Source organism: Etheostoma spectabile, chromosome 4, assembly GCF_008692095.1.
Source record: "Etheostoma spectabile isolate EspeVRDwgs_2016 chromosome 4, UIUC_Espe_1.0, whole genome shotgun sequence".
Lineage (NCBI taxonomy): Eukaryota > Metazoa > Chordata > Actinopteri > Perciformes > Percidae > Etheostoma > Etheostoma spectabile.
The window spans coordinates 13223881-13245623 of record NC_045736.1 but is presented as its reverse complement, the minus strand read 5'-3'; the positions used below and the strand labels follow the sequence as shown (position 1 = coordinate 13245623).

Here is a 21743-nt window from a genome sequence, read left to right as displayed (position 1 = left end):
GGCTGTAATTTGTCTTTGCTAATAAAGATTTACACGCATGAATTAATCTAAGAATTGCAAGAATTCACATTCAGAGGATGACGGTGCATGGGTGAAAAAGCAAAGACCAGGGTACTGTCAGCATTTCAGTGACTGAGTGTCACAACGTTTTTATAGGCTATGATGGATAAGGATGTAATAGCAAAGTAAGGGTTTTTATTAATGTTTTCATTTTTTGTTTTGTTTTGTTTTGCAATTACTTTGTTTTGTTTTGCTTTGTTTTGTTTCTCAACGGAATCAGATTGCAAGTTCACACTCCGGAGCAGAATGTGGCGCTAATGCACCAATGAGCTGAATGAAGAAGGATTCTCGCTTCTTTTCATTCGGCTGAACCCGGAAGCATTCGGACACATTCGGAGATAATGGGCGTGGCCCGGCTGTGGTGCGTCGTTCAGCTGTCAACCGGCTGTTCAATCGGATGATCCCGGGCGGGCGGAGCCAAGTAGGAGGAAATTGTCTAGTTGGCTGGCTGCTTCAAGAAAACCGGCTACGAGCATCCATACCCGGCAGTTTGATCGTACATCTTCGCTGCTTTCAAAGCATTATCGCAACAGCAAACAAGCAAGATACACATCTCAAGCAAAACATCATTGATTTCTGGAACACGTCAACATTTATCGCTAGCGAACGTTGCTTATAAACCAGGCAACACTTGTATGCTGCAATTTTCTAGAAACACCTGTGAAAGCCTCGGAGATTAAATAGATACACGGGTGCAGGATGGAGACGCAGATACATGTGCCTGTCGGGTCGCCGGTCATTAGAAAAATCCCCATTTCCGTGGACGAACACAACGTGACGGAGGGAGCGATGAAGCTCATTAAACAGCTGAGACCTGCGTGGGACACGAGCAACGTAAAAACCAAGGTAACGTTAGCCGCCAAGGTAACGATAGCTAGCTCAGCTGCACGGAGTATGCTAGGCTAGGTTATGGTTTAGATAGACAGCTCGAGCCTGTAGCATCACCAGAACACTAGCTAATTTACCAGGCAGGCAGCAGGAGGGCCGTGGAAACCTTATCCACTGGCTGACGTTAGGGTAAATTAGTTTAACAAACGACACACCGCCGTCTACACTTTCTTCCTAGCTAATTGTTGAATGAAACCGTGTTATGTTTTTTTATGATGCTGTCTTGGTAGCGAAATAATATGGAAACGGTAGCTAAGCTAGCAAGACGCTCTCAGACGTGAACTCTCCAAAAAGGCCAGTGAGGAAACGTTACATACAGTTTTTTTTATTTTTTATATTTGTCCAAAGTTAACATGTAACACGAAATATCTAATAAAGCCAAGTCACGGTAAGCTTAAGTGTCAGAGGCCAGCTGGTGGTGACGTGATGCTCAATTTGGTTGAGAAATATGGTGAAGCAGACACACCTTGTGAAGCTGGTTGAACTCAGACCGGCTACTGATATTCGACCCTACTTCTTTAATACGTCTCGTTGCCCTCTTGTTACAGGTTTTTAGACCAGTGTGAGCGAATGTTAATACTAATAGAAACATGAAAATATATTGGTATGTTCTCATTAAGATAAAGAAAAAGCAAATGGCAGAATTTGGCTGGGTGAACTTTTTTTTTTGAATGCCAGTTTTCCAGAAAGTAACTAACTACCCAAAGTAAATATGTGGAATGGAGAAGTTAAGTATTTTAATAAGGAACAACTAATATGCAGAGGTGGCATGTTATGGAACATTTAAAGTAAATGAAAAGACAGGAACAGAAGGAAGGTCAAATAACATAGAGACAAATACACAGACCTGGGCCTGTTACACAAATATACTACAAGTATAGTTGAATGTGTGTCAGCTAATGTCTGAAATCAAACTTAACATTGAGACTATTTTAAGTTGTATTGTTTCCTGAATTCTCAGTGACAGGAGGGGAAATGAGAGGGTCTAGATGAAAATAGATTAAACCAGCATTTCTGGTAAGTTAAGCATTTCTGAGCAGTAACAGTCATTTCTGAGCAGAATGCCCTAAACGGTAATTTGGGGGAACTCCTCTGTTGCTCGCTTGGTGTTAAAAGACACACTGCAAAATCAGTCCTTAAGTGAGCTAGAAATTTACTTGTTGTGTAAGTGTTTTAAGTGAACACAGCTCTGTGGGATGAAGCTTCATCTTAGAAAAAAGCCTTTCACAATTCCTAGAGGCCAAGTGTCTTGTGCAACCAGCAGTCCAAAACGGTCAAACATGGAAAAGCAGCTAATCTTCCCATTTGAGAGACTTAAAGACGCTGTACATACTTTCTTTTTCCATATGTGTAGCTGTATATGTATAAAAGTATGAGGAAAATATGTGAGGATAATATATGTGATAATGTCAAATACTTCCGTTAAATAAGCAGATATTAAAGTGTGCACAGTTCTGCATTTCTGCTGCTTTTGGTATTCTGCTGAAAATCCAGGAAATTGCTTTTTTAAATTAAAACAAAAGAGTTAAATTCATTTCCAACAAAAAAAGTGCAGTTTTTGACTGTTTTCTTTCAACTAAAGGGCCTTGCGGAATACGCAGTGTTCCAAATTATTATATAATATTATGCAAATTATATTTTAAACTTATTTTCCTAAATATTTGATGCAAATGACAGTCAGTATAACTTTTAAGTCACCAACCTTTAGGATTTAAGTTGAATTTCATAAAACAAACCAACCCAATAAAAACAGTATTTCTTTAAAAAAAAAAAAAAAGAGGCTTTTTCCAAATTATTATGCACAAGAGAGTTTCAAATTTTTCTTTAGGTCGTAAATAACTGAAAATGGTCATTTGCTGATTTTGCAGCATTATGAGGTCATATTTACTGATTCAATCAAACACATCTTAAAGCAACACTATGATATAACTTTCCCCGCGTCGGTCCCCCTGCAGGTTGGAAGTGGACTTGTCCATCATGTCTCACTGGAACTACATATCCGCTACCCGATCTGGCAAACTTACATAGTGCCGGTAGAGCCGGTAGAGAGTAGGGGTGGGAATCACGAGAGGCTTCGTGATACGAAATCATCACGATGCGATATAATTGTGTTTTTAAACATATTGCGATATATTGCAATTTTATTATGTTTTCCCAGTTTCAAATGATGTCCCCTAAAGGAAACTTTGGCAACTTCTGTTTTATCTAAAAAGATACATTTCTCTGTTTGTTCATCTCCCTTTAATTTTATAGCTGCAAAAGGGGATTGTCAAGCAGACAAAATGACCCACACATATGTAATAATAGATCGATACTTGGCTTCTGTGTATTGATACAGTATTGCCACAGAAAATATCGCGATATGGTGCTGTATTGTTCTTTTCCCCCACCCCTAGTAGAGAGCCGCAAAGCAAATGCAGAAGTGCTGTTCACCCTGTTAAAAGTTCATGCAATGGTTTTGGAAACATTATTTTAAGGTGCAAAACTTTCTCTAGTGTTGCTTTAACAGGGCAAGTTACATATTAACATAAGACCCCTTCTTTGATATCACCTTCACAATTCTTGCGTCCATTGGACTTGTGAGTTTATGGAGAGCTTCTGCTTGAATTTCTTTGCAGGAAGTCAGAAAAGCCTCCCAGAGCTGCTGTTTTGATGCAAACGGCCTCCAACCCTCATAGGTCTTTTGCTTGAGGATGCTCCAAAGGTTCTCAATAGGGTTGAGGTTGGGGGGCCACAACATTAGTTTCTCTCCCTTTTTACGCCCATAGCAGCCAATGACACAGAGGTATTCTTTGACTATTCTGAGACTTCTTCTTCTAAACAAGGGCCACCTGTGGAATACCTGCAGAACAGGGACATGGAAGTAGTTTTTTTGGAGATTATGGGAACTAGTGTGTGTTGTTGCTATTGAGAACGAGCTATTCAGTTTTATTTATAGTATCAATTCATATGGGTGGAAATCACCAGACACCTCCCGATACGATATCACGATAAATTTTCAAATTTCAAATGATGTCCCCAAAAGGAAACTTTGTCAAAATCTGTTTCATCTTAAAAGAAACATTTCTCCGTTTGTTCATCTCACTTTTAATTTTATTGATGCAATATGGGACACATTCAGAAACCTGTATCTCACTCAAAACAGCATGGATAGTATTTTTGTGTGCATGTGGAAGCACCAGGGACACAAAATAACAACCCAAATCCCAGAAAAACTTATATAAATGTTCTTCCATAAAATAAAGGGGGCATAAGTATACACATCGTATGTTTCATTCCCATAGAGGCAGGCATATTTGTATTGTCAAAGGTCAGTTATTTCATGGATCCAAGATACTATGCATCCTGATCCCAGGGTGTTATTTCAGTTAACCTAATATCCGGTTTGATTTGCATTGAGAGATATTTTATAGACAATAACCCATGCCAATCTCTAGGTAAGGTGCAGGGTATGTGATGATAGGGGATTATTTTAATTCCAAAGGCCAAGGGAACTTTATCAGGATGCATAGTATCCTGGATCCAAGAAATAACTGGTCTTAAAAAATAAACATCTGCCTTCCTCTATGGGAATTTAACATATGTGTATGCATGTATGCCTGTCTTTCCTTCCCCATTCCATGGGTATGTAAACTAATGAAAAACACTTTACTTTGCCAAGGTCATTTTCACACCTTCAGGGACCCTAAAGGGGTCGACCAGCTCTCTCCCCAGAATTTCAGCCCAAAACATGATTCTGCCACCTCCTTGCTGACGTCGCAGCCTTATTGGGACATGGTGGCTATCCACCAACCATCCACTACTCCATCCATCTGGGCCATCCAGGGTTGCACGGCACTCAATCAGTAAACCCTAAAACCCCCGAAAAACAGCACCTCTGGGAGGTTGTTCTGACGTCCTGCAACGAAATTAAAGCAGAAGCTCTCCATAAACTCCCTAAAGTTCAGTGGATGCAAGAATTGTGAAGGTGATATCAAAGAAGGAGTCTTATGTTAGCATGTAACTTGCCCTGTTAAGATGTTTTGATTGAAACAGCTTTTGATATCAGAAAATACGACCCTAATGCTGCAGATTCAGCAAATTGCCATTTTCATTTCTTTAAAACCTACAAAATGTTTTGAAACTATACCCTAAAGATTGGTGGCTTGAAAATTATACTGACTGTCATTTGCATCAACTATTTAGGAAAATTAGTTCAAACTATCAAAGTGAAGGAGAGGCTGAGCGACAACAGTGTCACATTTTTTGTTTTTGGTGAAGTTTCTCCCAATAGATGAATTATTATGCATCACATACAGTGTTAGGGTTAATCCATTATTGTATCCATCTCTGGTATACATTTTGAGTTTTATCCACTGTGAGACTGTGCAATATGCTTCATCATCACCACAAACTAGCACACCTGTGTGTTGTTGAGCCATCCATTTTGGAGACACAGCTTATCAGGGAAAAAAATGTATGAATGATATACATTTTTTAAATGGCTATTGTGTCGTGGCCATGTCAAAGTATTTAGTTTATCTCTGACAGTGGAAACGAAGGCACAATCTCTGCTATTACTCACCAGTGACACAGTTTGGACACACTTACGCCACCCATTTCTATTTTTTTTTTTTTTTTTAAGATTATTTTTGGGTTATTTTAGGCATTTATTTGACAGGACAGCTGAACATATGAAAGGGGAGCGAGAGAGGGGGAATCACATGCAGAAAAGGGCTGCAGTTTGGAGTTGAACCTGTGCCCGCTGCGTTGAGGAGTAAACCTCTATATATGGGCGCCCGCTCTACCAACTGAGCTATCGGGGCGCCCACGCCACCTATTTCTTTACATCCTGCTGAATAATCCCTCCGGAGCCGATATCCCACCTATTCACACACGCCTGCAGCTGAGGACGTGACGGCGTTGACCTCTACATGCCAGCAAGCTGAGAAGTTCTCTGTGAACACCACAAAATACTGGCTTTTGGCAATGCTTCAGAACATGGAGTGAGGAGAGTTTGAGATTAATGTAAAAGTGTTAGTTGGTGGAGTTGGGGAAGGATGTTGTCCGAGCAGCGGGACCATTGTTTTGATGAGAGTGGGAAGCGCTGAATGTGGTGGAGAGCAGCAGGGCAGCACTGTTGACAGAAACATCTGATAAGCCTCGCCACCTGGACAGGAAGACCTTTACTGTAAATACACACGGTCCGTTTCCAAACAACACACACACACACACACACACACACACACACACACACACACACACACACACACACACACACACACACACACACAGTTCCGGAAAAACAGCCAAGTGTGCCAACAGCAACAGAGCAACAGTCTCCTCTTACAACTTTCTCATGCTGAAGATCCATTTCTATCAAAGAAAGGCCGCCTCAGACGCCGTGCAGTCAGACCACAGAATGTAGACTCATTCATGGAAAAAAATAAATAAAGCGTCATGTGGTTAATGGCTGCATGTTTACCTCTGTCTGGGTCCAAGCTTATCGCTGTCTGTCGATGAGTTGATCGCCGGTCTTAGCGGTGTATTGTGTGGCAGGTGGAAGGGATCAGTCATGTTCTAGCAAAGGTATGTATGCTTGTGTATGTATGGTCATAACAGGGATGCCTGCGTGCCCATCTTTGTGGTCAGCCACGTGTGGAATGCCAGATATGTGTGAGTGAGCGTCTGGAACGGGGGAGATGCAGGCAGTCTGTATGTTGCTATTGTGTTTGCTGTAGTGGGATGGACTGGCCGGCAGTTTTTCACTGGAGCGATGTCACTCAGATATGTAAGGCCTAGCTTTAGACACAAAAGCCCATTTGCTTACTCTTCATTTTAGAAGAGGCGTTTGATTTAACTTGTTAACTCACTGATGCAAGACCGACACTACCGCACAGATGAGTCAAGTAGTCCTGGCTGTGGTCCGTGGGAAGGTGTGGTTAGATGCCTAGACCTGTGCACATCAAAAACACTGTTACAGTCCAGCATTTAGTGCAATCACCAGTTCATCCATTTTATATTGTACAGTATAGTCACAAAAAGTGTACCATAAATGCCTACTGTATAGTATCTGTCAAATCTCATCAGCATACAAACATCAGTTTCAACAAGAGGTCTACATCTAATAATTCTATATTTTATATTCTTCTTAGCTTGCTTTTGGCATGACAAGATATACGGTTGATGTCTCTTGTCAATCTCCCTCTGACGTCAATTTTACCACTTCCTATCAAAGTCAAGGACCACATAGCGCTCTTGCTGTGATTGCATGTTGTTGGCAGCTTTGATATTTTGTAATTGTTTCAGGTCCCCTCATAGTAATTAGTGACACTGCAGATTTCTGACAGGACTTTAAGCTCCTTGGTGTGAAGGTCTTGTTTTCAGTAACCTTTTTATGCACAAAATATGAATAGAGAGAAGAAAGTCGCCTTAAATAGCAGATGTATAGGTGCACTAATCAATTTTAATCAAACTTATAATGACAAGTTTGTGCAGTTGAAAGGGTTTAGTGAATGCAACTTGGAACAGTTGCATGAATAAACCGCAGGCAATAAAGGAACGGAGGTGTAGGATAAGAATATGAAAATGTTCTTGCTTCTCATTTTAGGCCCACAGCCTCACATGCATTTAAAGTAGACTTTTTCTCAAGTTTAGATGTTTTTTTTAATTTTAGATGAAGACGACGGCACGGAACACACCAAACAGACTCGAGTCACCGACCCCACCAGGCTGTCTGGCCGATTTATCGAGTTAGTGTGTCACGGCCTTTACATCAGCACGTTTTACTAAATATAACCATTAAATTTGACTCTGTACCCTACCCGCCGTGTGTTACAGTAATTGCCCAGTATTTACCAATTCTATCGATGTTTAAAGTAAGCAGTACTTTAATTCCTGAAACCTGACAATTGGAGTGTACTTTAAGATACATGTTGGTGTTTTTTTGAGTGGTGTAAATGGGCAAAAACATTGGAGATACATGTTTGAAATGGCTCTTAAGGTGTAGCTTAATGCCGTGCGCCATATCCAGGTTGTGCATAAAGATACAATACATGAATCTTAGGGGTGTGCAAAAAAATCTATTCACATTTATGAATTGATTCAAACTATCGATTCATAGAATTCCAAAAATCGATTCTTTTTTTTTTTTTGTAATTGATTTATACTATCACATGGGGAAAGTAACTACATGTACATACTATGAATCATTTTTTTTTAAATTGAGAATTGTTTTTTAATTGAAAATCTATTTTGAAATCGAATCGTGACATTTTTTGAATTGTGCACCCTTAATGAATTTATTGGAAACCAACTGCATTATTAGGATCAGATGTGCATGGAGCCTGCACTTTTGGTCCTGACCTGAGGACAACTGATAGCTTTAGAGAACCCGGTGGAATTCAAGATTTTGTTTGGACGCCACCATCGCGCTACACAGTCAGAGGTTTGGGGTATTCCTCTGGATCTCTGTGATGATTCATTGTCTCCCTCTTCCAGCTCTTCACTGATGGAACCACCAACAAGCTGGTGGGCTGCTACGTGGAGGACAGTCCAGAAGACGTGGTCCTGGTGCGAGTATACGGCAACAAGACTGAGCTGTTTGTGGACAGAGACAATGAGCTCAAAAGCTTTCAGGTAGCGTTGAAGAAAACGAGTCTGTGAATTTAAATGGTTCCGAACTGGTGTCTCTAATCTACTTCTTACGTTGTGTGTCTGTCTTCTAGGTGCTACATGCTAATGGATGTGCTCCTCGCCTCTACTGCAGCTTTCAGAACGGCATCTGCTATGAGTTCATGCAGGGGGACGCACTCGGGACGCAGGATGTCAGAGATCCTTCCTTGCTCAGGTCAGGACATGGTACATTCATAGGACTACTCAGGATTTTTTTTTACTGATTTAGCTAAGAGATGGTAGAGTTGTTACATAGTCCCAAGTAATGTATGTACTATTATGCTCACAATCCTCCTAGGTTTCTTAATTTTACATGTAAACACAAACTACTTTACGATACAGAAATGCTTCAACGTTGTATAGGAAAGAGGCAAATGAAGCAAAAACATGTGAGTCACATGCAAATGATAGTTAATAACATTACAAAAGCAACTGATCTTAGGCCAATTTCAAAGAATGGTTTGGAAGCAGAGGTGTTGCTCATGTCACTTTATTACTACAGTAATCAAATACCAATACTTAATCTGGTAACACACATTGTCATACGTGTTTGCTTTTCAACTACATCAGCTCAGTGTGTGCTTCATAATGTATTCCGTTGACTCTTTCCGGGAAATCTGAACTTCTTTATTACTGGAGACTAATTCACAATAGTGAATGTACTGGTTCATGTTGAAATCTATTCACAATGGTAACCTGTGTTTCTCTGTTGCCTCTCAGACTGATATCCAGGGAGATGGCTCGTATCCATTCCATCCATGCACACAATGGCTGCGTCCCCAAACCCAACCTCTGGCTCAAGATGCGAAAATACTTCTCCCTCGTGGCCACCGAGTTCACCGACCAAGCGTCCAACGTCAGGTGAGATCTGGCTTCTCAGTAGTTCTTGGTTGGTGCTCCTACTTGTGGCTCACACACTGATAATGATGCAAATGGTTCAAAAAACGCAGCCTGATTTGCCTGTAACAAAAGTTATCAGGACTGCCCTGTTGTCAACATTGAACTAGTGGAGAACTAACTTAAGTGCAAAGGACTGTAATTAAGTTTTGCGGAAAGGTGCTGTAGAAATAAAGTTCTCTTGCCTTGCCTTACAGCTTCAGTCTGTCAGTCAATCATCAGGGCAACACTGTTGTGCCGGCTCGTCTCAGAGGAAGTGTAAAGTCAACAACACCGCAACCGCTTTTGCCATTCCATTAATGTATTGCAGCAAACGCTGTCTGTGGGAAGTTTTGAAAAACTGTACCCACACTTGAAACCCTTTTATCGGCATTGCCATGACTCTCTGTGACTACAACGTGTGTGTGTGTGTGTGTGTGTGTGTGTGTGTGTGTGTGTGTATGTGTGTGTGTTCTTTTGTCAAGTCAACATGGATCCCACGGATCCATAAAAAGTCTTGAAATGTCAAATTAATTTTCGTGAAATTAAGGTCATAAAAGGTCTCAAATTTGCTATAGTTATTACATTTGCTGACCGTGTTTTTAAGATGATGGGGTCATTTGTCACTGGTCTACCGTAAATCACCTAATGTCTTTGGTTACCTCACTTTTGTAGCCATTTGTAGTCTTTTTAAAGAAGAGGCCCTGCAGCATTTTCAGGAGTTTCATGACACGTTATCGAGCTAACGGTGGCTAATGCAGAACAAACATTTTAGACTCCCTCGCTGCTTCTCAATTCACGGCCGAACGTTTAATGTTACCAACAACATAAATGTGAGAGTGTGAGAGTTTCCAAACCGAATAATTAGCACACACATTTACACAAAACTGCTTTGCAACCCCAATGTGGTGTAACTAAAGGCTGTTTTATGCTTCTACAGACCCCTCTGCGTCTACGCCGGACCGTACGGTGTAACCTGACGTGCACCGCTCTAAAAATTTGACTACACGTCACTCTCAGCCGTGGCTTGGTAGCATTGCATTCCCCCCCGACTCATTTCCTGGTTCTTCTTGCACATACACATGACTGGCCGCTTCATTGTTTTCCTATGGGGGAGCGCAGGGCAGCCCAACTAGTCAGAGTGCGACCCTCGGCGCCGCTCACCACTCAGAATTGCCGCTGCGCTCAAAGCTCAAATTATTTCAACTTTGACTTTGTTGCTGCCGTTGACCTTTTTCAAGGCACAACCAATTCCTCTTTGCCTCTCTGCTCTGTGCCCTGCCTCGTGGTTTTCCAGCAAATCATGTTTATGCGGCTTGGCACACTCGAACAATAGAAAAAATGTCTCGGTCTCAAAGTAAGAAAGAAATAACAACAGTTTCCAAGAGTTATGCTAAAGAGGATTCGGTTTGGATCTTGGCGCTAGACCTGTGGAGACGACAAAGGCGGACTGTTTCATAACCTAGCCAGCTGCCCAGTCTCAGCTGATACCTTTTTTTTTGTTCTGGTGGCAATTAGATTAAGTCCAGCATGTGGCTTATATAACTGTAACAATAATATCCGACTGGATTAGGGAGTCTGAGGCATGCAGTGGGCCAGCAGATGTTTGCTCAGCTCAGTGTATCAGGTCACTTTACTCTCTTCCTGGGTTACGCAGACAGCTCGAGTGTCCTGGTACAGGTCCTGGACAGCAGGCTCTGTGGTCTGAAAAAGACTGTATAAAAGTCCAGATGTTAACAGCCATAATCAAAAAATTGGCAGAGATCTGTGTTGCAGTCCAGTAGTAGATGACAAACAATACTGGCCACTCAGTATAGATAACAGTGTGATATTTTTGCCGTTAGCCACCCTCTCGCTCTCCCTGCTATCAGGCTAACTGTGGATTAGGCCCCATAAGCCCATTACATTTAGCACAGGGGTCTCTGCTCACCACGCCACTGTGTTTGGCTAAGACATTAACTCTGCGCCTTAACCCTTTCTCCACTAGCCAATTATACCGCTTTCAGACTGACACAGATTAAAGCCGCAGCGATCTGAAGTGGTGAATGTGCATTAACTGACCAGGGCTGAACACAGGTTGGATGTGTGAATGTTCAGTAGGCCTGTGTGTCATGTGCACACACATGAGATGGGAAAAGGGCAAATAGTTGAATAAATACTGACATTCATGCATGAAAGCCATTTTCAAGCAGCGTATGTACTGACTGAATAAAATCATGAATCAAATGTTTATAATCAGATCTCAAAACACATTTCAAAAGGCAACATAGCAGTGTAGCCATAGTGACTGTCCACTGAGAGCTTGTTTCTCTGTAACTGCGCTCCCATGAGCCAGCAGGCCAGCGCCCCACTGAGCCTGTGTGCTGTTTGTGCATGTTGCTCTCAGTTGTTTGAACTTCAGACTTTTGTCCACTTTGTGAGGGTCCCAAATCAAGGAAAAGCTGCGTGTTTTGGCCAGCAACAACTAGTAAAACTAATACTTTCCATTACCATGTCCGTGGGGCCAGTGTTGCCTCTACGGACACTTGTCTTTTCATAGTTGTCACAACAGACTAAAAGAAGAACCTGTGGGGAAATGCTTGTGCGCGTGTGTTGTCTCATCTCTCTTGCTGTCTCTATGCACCCTGTCCAGAATCCAGCAGGAAGTTCCCAGCAAGGCGGTGCTGGAGCAGGAGATGGTGTGGATGAAGGAGCATCTCTCCACTCTGGGTTCCCCTGTGGTGCTCTGCCACAATGACCTGCTCTGCAAGAACATCATCCACAACAACAAAGAGGGTAGGCACCTCTGTTTCCTGCGGAGCGAGAGATTTGCTTTGTTACTTCCAAAAACAGACGTCCCCCTATTTTCAGCTTCACACGTAATACTGTAGAGTAAAAAATGCGTTACAAAGCACCATTATACACTTAACCTTTTCCATGTTCTCTTGTTGTCTCTCAGGTCATGTTCGCTTTATAGACTATGAATACTCCAGCTACAACTATCAGGCCTTCGACATCGGCAACCACTTCAATGAGTTTGCAGGTTTGTCAAACCACGGTGTGATTTGTGTTACAGCTAAAGGTCCCATGTCGTAAAAGTCAAATTTCCTTGTCTTCTTTTAATTAATAAAGCAGGTCGTGGTACTATATTCACATGTTTTCAGAAACTGTGCCTTTAAACAAGCCAGCAAGACGCCTGTACAGTTGTGATGTCACATCTATCTATCTATCTATCATATATAAAGGTAGAAAGTGCTGTTACAGTTACAGAAAACGCTGACCAATTAGAGCATACTAGGCATTGTCTTAAAGAGACGGGCGCTTAATGAGGCGTTTGAGACAGTGGGTGAATAGAGGAACATTTAGACAAAATGAGAAAAATATTCTTTCAACATTAAGGCATGTAAACATGTTCAAGTACATACCCAAAATACAAGCATGATCTGGAAAGTGAGCATAACATGGGACCTTTGTAATGTTATAGCCATACAGCCTGGCTTATTATGTAACTGTGTGTGGTCAGGAATGGCGGAGCTGGACTATGGGCTGTACCCCAGTCGGGAGATGCAGATGGACTGGCTCAAAGTGTACCTGCAGGCGTACAAACTCTTCACCATGAAAACAGAGGAGGTCAGCCCGCGGGAGCTGGAGACACTCTACGTACAGGTCAACAAGTTTGCTCTGGTGAGGAGGAATATGTCGGCAAAAACACACACGGTCTCTCACACACAAAAACCCACCGTAGCTCACGTTACTGGACTTCAACTGATATCAGATGTTTCTCTCTCAAGGCTTCTCACTTCTTTTGGGGCTTCTGGGCGCTCATCCAGGCCAAATACTCCTCCATTGACTTTGACTTCCTCGGGTAAGTCAGTGTATGAGTGTGATCCTGCCCCCCCCCATTACCTTAGGAACGGGTCAGACTGTGGGTCTGAAAGGAATTTGTCTGTGTTGGTTAAACGGAACATTATGAAAGACTGAAACCAAAAACCCTAAAAGCCAAGTCTCATTTCTTTTCTGAGCATCCATACCAATTAACAATGTGTTTGTTTTTGTTTATTCGGCTCATTTCGCTAACATTAGCTGAGTATGCCAAGTATAACACACCACGCTTAACCTTCGTCATAAAGAAGTTTCTTTTTTTTTTACTGCCAGAATAGCGCCCGCTACATTAATGTTGTCCACAGGGCAAGAGTTTTTGGTTGTGACCAGCAATGTCGGTACATAAATTCGATTGGTGCGGTGTCTGTGTGGGCGGGCACTACACTTGTGACTTCACTGTAGTTCAACAGCTACACAGGGACAACTAAATCACTAAAGGTATTTTACCCACAGGAACAATATGTTCTGTTAACATTTGTGAGAGATACAGTTGCCATATGTTGTCCTCCTTTTTTTTTAAATAAATAGAAAGCAAACAATCGCTGCAATATCATTCTAGTTAATATTCCCCTTACACAAAAAGTGGGAATTTCAAACTTGAGGCTGGATTCCTCCTTCTGTACCCTCCTTATGCTCTTTTCATTTGCAGGTATGCTGTGCTACGTTTCAACCAGTACTTCAAGACCAAACCTGCAGTTATGGCCCTGCAAATCCCAGAATGAGAGGAGGACAGACTGCGGAGAGAAGACCGGAGTGAGGGTGGAACAGGTTTTATGCTGTGACGTCCTGTAGGGTGGGAACTCTTCTCTGTGAGCCAGCTGTTGATGGACCACTGCTTGGTTTTATTCTTTCATCTAAACTCTAGCTCAAGAATGATAAAACTTCCGTGGGTTGTATGGATGTGTATGTGTGTGAGAGAGAGTGTTTATGCTCATGTATGTTAGTGTTCTTAATTTATCTCGATAAAAAACCAACGTGTTTCTTTCCCTCTTCGGGCAACTGAGCACGGCATAGTGAGCACAGCAGCCCACATTTAGGGATAGAGATCACAGACCTGCTTTAATATCTGTCACTCTGGCGCCAAAATGTTCCACAACGCTGGAAATGAAGTTCCAAAGAGGGACAAGACTGTTGAAGGTTTGATGCCGACATTGACAGATAGACAGTTTGTCCTACTCTCTGTGCTTAGAAACTGACAACAGAGGCTTTTCACCTGTGATTCCTCAGATTGCGTGCGTGCGTGCGTGCGTGCGTGCGTGTGCGTGTGTGTGTGTGTGGTGGTGGTGTGTGTGCTGTGTGTGGTGGTGGTGTGTGTGTGTGTGGTGTGTGTGTGTGTGTGTGTGTGTGTGTCGTGGTGGTCGTGGTGTGGTGTGTTGTTGTGTGTGTGTGTGTGTGTGTGTGTGTGTGTGTGTGTGTTGTGTGTGTGCATGGTGACACCATTCCTCCTCCTCTGCAGATATTTTAACACTTTGACGTTGATTTGTGCGCTCTCTCTCTCTCCTATTTCTTACCTCCATCTTTTGATGCCAAGTGCTCGTAGTTGCAGTATTTCTGCACTGCACTTCCCAGAGATCAACTGTGCATCAAACACTGCGGGCGGTTCATCTTTCCTCTGGTTTTGCTGATATTTTTCTGTTGTGGCAGTTTGAGCCTCTGTCAGTTATTCCAAGCTGCTGCTGCTGCTGCTTGCTGCTGCTGCTGCTGCTGCTACTAGACATGTAAAACACACTTTTCTGTGTGCTAGTAGACTTTTCCCCTGAGAGGACCTACCAGACCCAGAGTGTGTGGAACAGCAAATGGAAAAGCTTTCCATACACTGGCTGAAGGTTGCATCACTATTGTGTTATAGCAATCAGTGATCGAGAGTAGCTAAATGTGCATTTATTTATTCACGTATGTGAAGACATTAACATCTCAGGTGAAAACACTCCTCAGTTTGTGTTGCTTTAGTGAGCGTTGCTTTGTGTTGACCTGGTAAGGGATATGAAGCAGGAGGGCGAGCTACATGTTGGGTAAAGAGAGGGCACCTGTGTAAACGTCACTCTAAACTCTGTGTGCATTTCTGCCCTCAAACTGTTTTCCACCTTCTTGACTTTTATGGTTGCAGCGAATCGCTCCGTTAAACTTTCCATTTAAACTTTCCGGACCTCTTGGAAAAACACAACCTCCGTCACCCCCCCCCATCCTTCCCTCCTGTGTCTGCTCCCTCCTCACATTACTATCTTTGATCTCCTCCCACCACAGTTCAGTTTCATATCTCGCTTGAAATTGAGGCAGTAGCACCTGTTCCGCTGGCCATCTTAATTCAGAGACTGCGCTCAGCCCCACACTGTAATCCATTCACATGCCAGATTTGGAGCCAACATTTTGTTAATAATAATCAGACATTGCACAAGTTTTATCTAGTGGGGGAGATCAAGTTTAGCTTTAAAAAAAAGAGAGGCACAAATGGGTAATCTGGGGCTGTGTTGCTGTCATGGCATCACCTATTACTTGGATGGAAATGCATGGCATCTGACACTCCAGAAATGTAGTTATAGAGAGAGACACACACATGCGCACACACACCCCTGTAAAAGCAAAAATGCTAGAACTCCACTGGTTATATACACCAAAGTCTGTTTACAGGTGTTTGAGTATTACTGTATATGGGAAACAAGTTGTATAAAGCCTTTGGTGTCTCCAGAGGACTACAACTTTGAAATTGAAAAGAAATGTGTTGGGTGTGTACTTAGAAGGAAGTGAGTTTACCAGACCTCTGTAGCCCGCTGCTCATCTCTGCTAGAGGCCAGCGGCTCCAGGCTACATTAGTTGCCACTAATACACCCGAATCTCCAAGCAAACGGTTGGCAAACTGCATTGTCAAGTTGCATTGTGGGTAATGTAGGCGCCATGTTTTGACAAGGAAGACGAATGCTTTAAATGAAAAAGTGTATATACTTTACATCTGGTTCTGCTGCATCAGTTCTGATAATTTTTCTTTGTTGAGTCCGCCAATGTTATTGAAGTGAAATGGTAAATCGGTAAAGTTGTTTTTAAACATGGCATTAACCCTCTCGTGACCACTCTAAGGTTAATACACTATAGGAGTAGTGGTCCTATACGTAGCCTGTCTGTCTTTGTACTTGGATTTAGTATTGTAATTCCATAAAAGGGAGAACTTACCAAAGATACTTTAAGGAAAGAACGCTCCAAACTGACGCAGGAGAGGCCGAGATATCCTGTCTCGTAGCCCCTGGTATTGGTCCAACAGCAAAAACACTGGATCCTCCACTTCCCACAATGCAACTCGTCTTTGATTAGACCTTCTTTGACTGGCAAATGGCCATGTCTTTCAAACTTGACGTCTCCAGTTTGCAATGCAGGGTTTCTGTTGATTTGTAGCTGGGAGTATCTGAAATGCCTTGTGCTGTCACTTTTGCCCAGGGCTGCAACTAGTGAGCAGTTTCATTCTCAAGTCATTTGCAGGTTATTTTTTTCAATTAATGTTTAATCGACAGAAAATGGTGAACAATACTCATCACAACTTCCCAAAACCCAAAATAACCCCTTTTTAAATATCTTTTTATGTGTATTGTGCGACTAACAGTCCGAAAACCCATTAATGCTTAGTTTACAATGATTTATGACAAAGAAAAGCTGCTAATCAACAAACTGGACAAGCTTGATTGGCATTTTCCACAGTTATGGCTTGACAAAGTATTAAGATTATTTTTCTGCCAGTCGATTAATCGACTAATCAGTTCAACTCTACTTGCATGATATTCTACAACAGTTTTTACGGGCCAAGTAGTACTAACCACGGCCAGTAAGCTGATCTTTGGCTTTTGAAACCTGCAGATACCGTGACACTGACCGGTCTCTTGGCAAACTCGATTCACCAGAGGCACTGGCCTGATAATGAACTTAAGCAAGGACCCCCCCCCCCCCCCCCCCCTCCTCCTCCACCATTGACGCAATCACTGATTTGATTACACTGGACTGATGAATGCAACACACTAATGCATGAATCTGAGCTTTAGATCTTCTTTGAAGCTGCTCATTCATGCTGGGCTCCAGAAAAGGGACGTGTTCTCTCTCTCTCTCTCTCTCTCTCTCTCTCTCTCCCTCTCCTCTCTCTTCTCCATCCTCTCCTCTCTCTCTCTCTCTCTCCTCTCTCTCTCCTCTCTCTCTCTCATCCTCCTCTCCTCTCTCTCTCGTCTTCTCTCTCTCTCTCTCTCTCTCTCTCTCCCCTCTCTCTCTCCTCTCTCTCTCTCTCTCTCTCTCCTCTCTCTCTCCTCTCTCTCTCTCTCTCTCTCTCTCTCTCTCCTCAGGATACCCAGCCCCTCAAAGGCCCAGCAGGGGGAGACACTGAGCCCTGACCTTTGTCCTCTACTGCAGGTTTCATGTAACCGATTAAGGCTTAATAATTTACCAAGTGAGCAGCGGCCCTTCAAAACTGAAGAAGTGACACCAACTGATGTTGATGGGTTTTCAGTTTAGGACAGTTGACCCGAGAATGTGTTTCCAGAGGTATCACATTTAGATTTGAAATGCGTTAGTGGTTCTTTTTTTCTTAGACGTGATGATCAGAACCTTCTGAATGTGAATTATAACTCATTTTAGGGCTGTGAGGCAAAAAAAGGGTTTGAGCGTTGGTCAATGAAAGAAGTAGTCTCTTGATGGCACGCATTTGGGGAAAAAAAACAAAAAACTACCTGCAAAATTGTCTTGGACAAGCATAAATCACTCCAAGTGCATTTTTCATTTGAGGATTATCAAGAGGCCCTTGTTTTAGGTGACTTATAGTGGAGTAATCGGGTTAGCAGATTTGCAGACAATGGCCAAATTAGTGAGCTTGCTGCTTGAGTGCACAATCCTAATACCCTGGTAGGAATTCAGCCTGGATAGAAAGGGCATTTGCACTAAATGAATTACTCTATTCACTTTGTAGCGCACACTGACCCTGATTGAAGTCATTGGATGACACAGTTGGGGATTTCGGAAGAGAAATTTAGAACAGGTTAAAGGCTTCGAGCTAAATGTTGGATTGAAGGCCCAGTGAGGTTGTCCTGAAAAACTGAAGTCGTTTGGCCCATTTGGTCGTCTTACCCACTGTGATGTACGGCATCACAATCATCTTGGAGTTGTTAAAGGGACACTTCACCCCAAAATCAAAAATACATCTTTTTCCTCTTACCTGTAGTGCTATTTATCAAACTAGATTGTGTTGGTGTGAGTTCAGTGTTATGCAGAGATTTCTGCCTTCTTTCCAACATGATGGAACTAGATGGCACTCAGCTTGTGGTGCTTAAAGCCCCAAAAATACATTTGCATAAGTCAAATGATGACTCGCTTACCCAACATAATCTACAGACTTGGTTGTGAGCAGTTTCTTGGAAGAACTATTTTCTTGCTTCTAAACTACACCCGCCAACCGTATCCTGCACAGAAGGAAGTGTGCTCTTTGACAAGAGGCCCTTCCTCCTCCGCTGAGCTGTAACTGTAACTAACTGATACTGCTAGCTCATCTGAGCTAGCGTTACAGCTCAGCCGAAAAGGACGTCATTAAAGTCTCGCCGGTCTTGAGAACGAGCCTCTCGTCCATGAGGACGCTTCCTCAAGCGCAGTCATACGGTTTGCAGGTGTAGGGAAAAAAATGATTTTGCATTTGGGGGTAAAGTGTTCTTTTTCATTTTATCGGTAAATAACACAAACTATCACTGAACAACAACTAGATTTAAGTAATTGATTTTAACGAAACAATTTCAACTCAAGGTTCCCTTACTGGCTTTTTTAGGAACTTTCAATTGCATCACATGGTCTGACATCTGCTGTGTCTAGCTAAATCTCAAGTTATGAATTATTTCTCATGATTTTTAAATCCACAAATGCTTCCGTTGTGTATGTGACAACAATGCAAGTGAGCAAGTTACACCTACGACAGATCTCGCTCTCTGATTTCTGTTTACCAAAAAGTTAGCGAGAGATTTTGCATTGTTGACTGCACTTACGATCAAGTCGGACATTTGTGTTGTGGCTCTACAGACCATAGAAAGAAAACAACAAGACATAGAAATGCTTAAAGGTGCTCGAAGCACTGTATGTGACAAAAAAAAATGTAGCGTAAAAACACGTGACTTCACTTGGACCCCCTTAAAGTAACATTTCCAGACTTAATGTACATTTCTTAACGTTACTAGTTCCAAAGATGACTTGGTTGACAATTGTCTCATTACATTACACACGTGGTAAGGTGAAAATAAGCCAAACGACAAGTTGTTGTGGGCATTCAACAGTTACTGAACATGGTCCCTGCTTAAAGACAACACAACACATTTGATCGGTTTTTGCGGCAACCTCCGGTATCCCAGGTGACCGTCTGAATCTCCTGTTCATGCCGGCCGTTGAAAGATTTCAGTCTTTATGTTCGGCCTTATATGGTGTGTTATAGCAGTTTTACGTTTTTATTTATTGAGTGAATCTAACATTGCATTTCATACCTTTTTTTATTTTATTTTCTAATAATTCCAAAATGGTTAGCTTCATATGCTTTGCATTGAAGTTTGAGATTCACTATTTCTGTGTGTGAATATACTAACTTAATTTTAATAAACACTGTACAGATACCTGAATATTTTTTTTTTCTTCCTTTGTATGCTAAATTTACTTTTTGTAAATGCTTTAAGCGCTGTGTACAGGGACCTAGCGTTTAGCTTGCAGATGTGACTTTGTAAATGTACTTACCACTGCTTAAGGAGCTGCTGAGATGGAGGATGTAAATACTGTAAGAAATACTGTGAAAAGCTTACTGTACAGTGATCCTTTACACCTCTGTAGGAGTGGCAAGAAGAATTATTTAACAGTTGTCAGTAAACATTTCCATTAAAATGTATAAAATAATAAACGTGTGTGTGTGTGTGTCTTTAATTGGTCTGCTCTCAGAAAGTTCTGGCTATCCATTAAACTACCAACATATGACTTTTCTTCTCCAGTTTCCCTCCTGTCTGTGTGCCAGCTGGTGCCTTGGCCTTAACAGGAGGAAGGAAGGAGAGCACTTGTGTTGTTGGACATCCCACGCGCACACGCACGCACGCACACACGCACACGCACACGCACAGCACACACACAACTGAACAGACTCCTAACACCCAATGTCTCTGACTTCATCTGCCTTTTCGATTTACTTACCTTTTTATATTTAATAGACCAAAAAAAACCAAGCAAACCAATACATTTTAACCCTTGTGTTGTCTTCCCGTCAGAATTGAAAATCAACACTTTTGTTGACACTTTTAACAAAGTTTTTAACTTTTTCTTACTGTTTTGTCCCTGTTTCTTTTGTCATTTTTTATGAAATTTTCTAGACTGCATATTAAAAATAACTTTAGTTTTACAGTTATTTTGGGAATTTATGATCAATAAACCTCAATTATAGGAAATTAAACCTAATGTTTGAGTTAGAAAAGCAGGAATTAGGAATTATTTAGACTAAAATTAAAGGAATGGATGTTGATGGATAATCAGACTGGAATATGTCAACTTTTACTCAATACTATTTCAAAACCACTTCAATTGTTTTTTTCAAATGCTATAAAATTGAATATGACGCCCCAAAATTAATGAAAGTAGAGATGTGTACTTGCCAAAGAGCGTTGTGAGGAATCAATCATGTTCTTTGGGGAATTAAAAAGAACATTAACATAGGAAAACGGGTCAATTTGACCCGAGGACAACATGTGGGTTAAAGATAGATAGACAGATGTTTATTGATCCCAACAAAAATGGGAAATTCCTGTGTTACAGGAAAAAATGAAAATGATTCATCCTTGGGTAGGATATGCATTATAAACACCATTTGCCTTCCTCACCGCATTTTATGCCAAACTGAAGGAACTGTGTGCATATTGGTAAGATCTTTATTTTTTGAGTAAAAGTCTACAGCCACAGCTTTCTGCCCTGTGAGACTGGACAGCAGTGCTTTGTCCAAATGCTAACGGTGGACAATGCTAACTTGCAGATGTTAAGCAGGTATATTTACCGTGTTCACCTTCTTATTGTAGCGTGATAGTATAGTAACAATTAGCAGAAAACACAATAATGATTATGCCATTAGGTTTGCAGGTATTTGATAGTAAGCCAAAGTATTGGTCTATCTGAAAGTTGACCTGATGTTTGCGCCATGAATGCAACGATACCCATACTTGGACTTGTTCCTGGCAACCCGTGACCCGTGTTTTCACAACCTTCTACCCGTGAAAGTGCCCTGGAGAGGCAGTCAAACCCCGTAACTTACTACCCGTAAACTCATCACTCCCAGTTACAGTTTTTGACATCACTTAAGCAACAACGGCAACCCGTGTTGATGTACAGACGCCGGTGATTAACGTGAGAAATAGACATAAATAGGCAAAGTAATTCCACAC

The 21743-nt window shown here is 41.8% G+C and overlaps 2 protein-coding genes and 1 long non-coding RNA gene across 3 annotated transcripts in view; 2 read left to right on the top strand and 1 right to left on the bottom strand.

The window, feature by feature from the left end:
- Positions 1 to 414: 414 nt before the first annotated feature.
- Positions 415 to 15749, top strand: etnk2 (ethanolamine kinase 2). The gene is made up of 9 exons (XM_032514209.1): positions 415 to 906; positions 8428 to 8565; positions 8655 to 8776; positions 9322 to 9462; positions 12110 to 12252; positions 12416 to 12499; positions 12980 to 13140; positions 13248 to 13321; positions 13988 to 15749. The coding sequence occupies exons 1-9, from the start codon at positions 760 to 762 to the stop codon at positions 14058 to 14060; spliced, it is 1083 nt and encodes a 360-aa protein (XP_032370100.1). The 5' UTR covers positions 415 to 759; the 3' UTR covers positions 14061 to 15749.
- sox13 (SRY-box transcription factor 13) overlaps positions 7999 to 21743 on the bottom strand; it is a 73224-nt gene continuing 59479 nt past the window's right edge. The window contains exon 15 of the transcript XR_004331747.1: positions 7999 to 8009. The gene's annotated coding sequence lies outside the window, so the exon portion shown is untranslated. The remainder of the gene's footprint in view (positions 8010 to 21743) is intronic.
- Positions 17642 to 20224, top strand: LOC116688290 (uncharacterized). The gene is made up of 2 exons (XR_004331748.1): positions 17642 to 19405; positions 19480 to 20224. It is a non-coding gene; the product is annotated as an uncharacterized LOC116688290 (long non-coding RNA).

Excerpts from the sequence above, each read along its gene's own strand:
- etnk2 (XM_032514209.1), top strand. The coding sequence starts at position 760 with ATGGAGACGCAGATACATGTGCCTGTCGGGTCGCCGGTCATTAGAAAA. Across the intron at positions 9,463-12,109 it reads GACCAAGCGTCCAACGTCAG|AATCCAGCAGGAAGTTCCCA; the intron begins GTGAGATCTGGC and ends CACCCTGTCCAG. Across the intron at positions 13,141-13,247 it reads AGGTCAACAAGTTTGCTCTG|GCTTCTCACTTCTTTTGGGG; the intron begins GTGAGGAGGAAT and ends TTCTCTCTCAAG.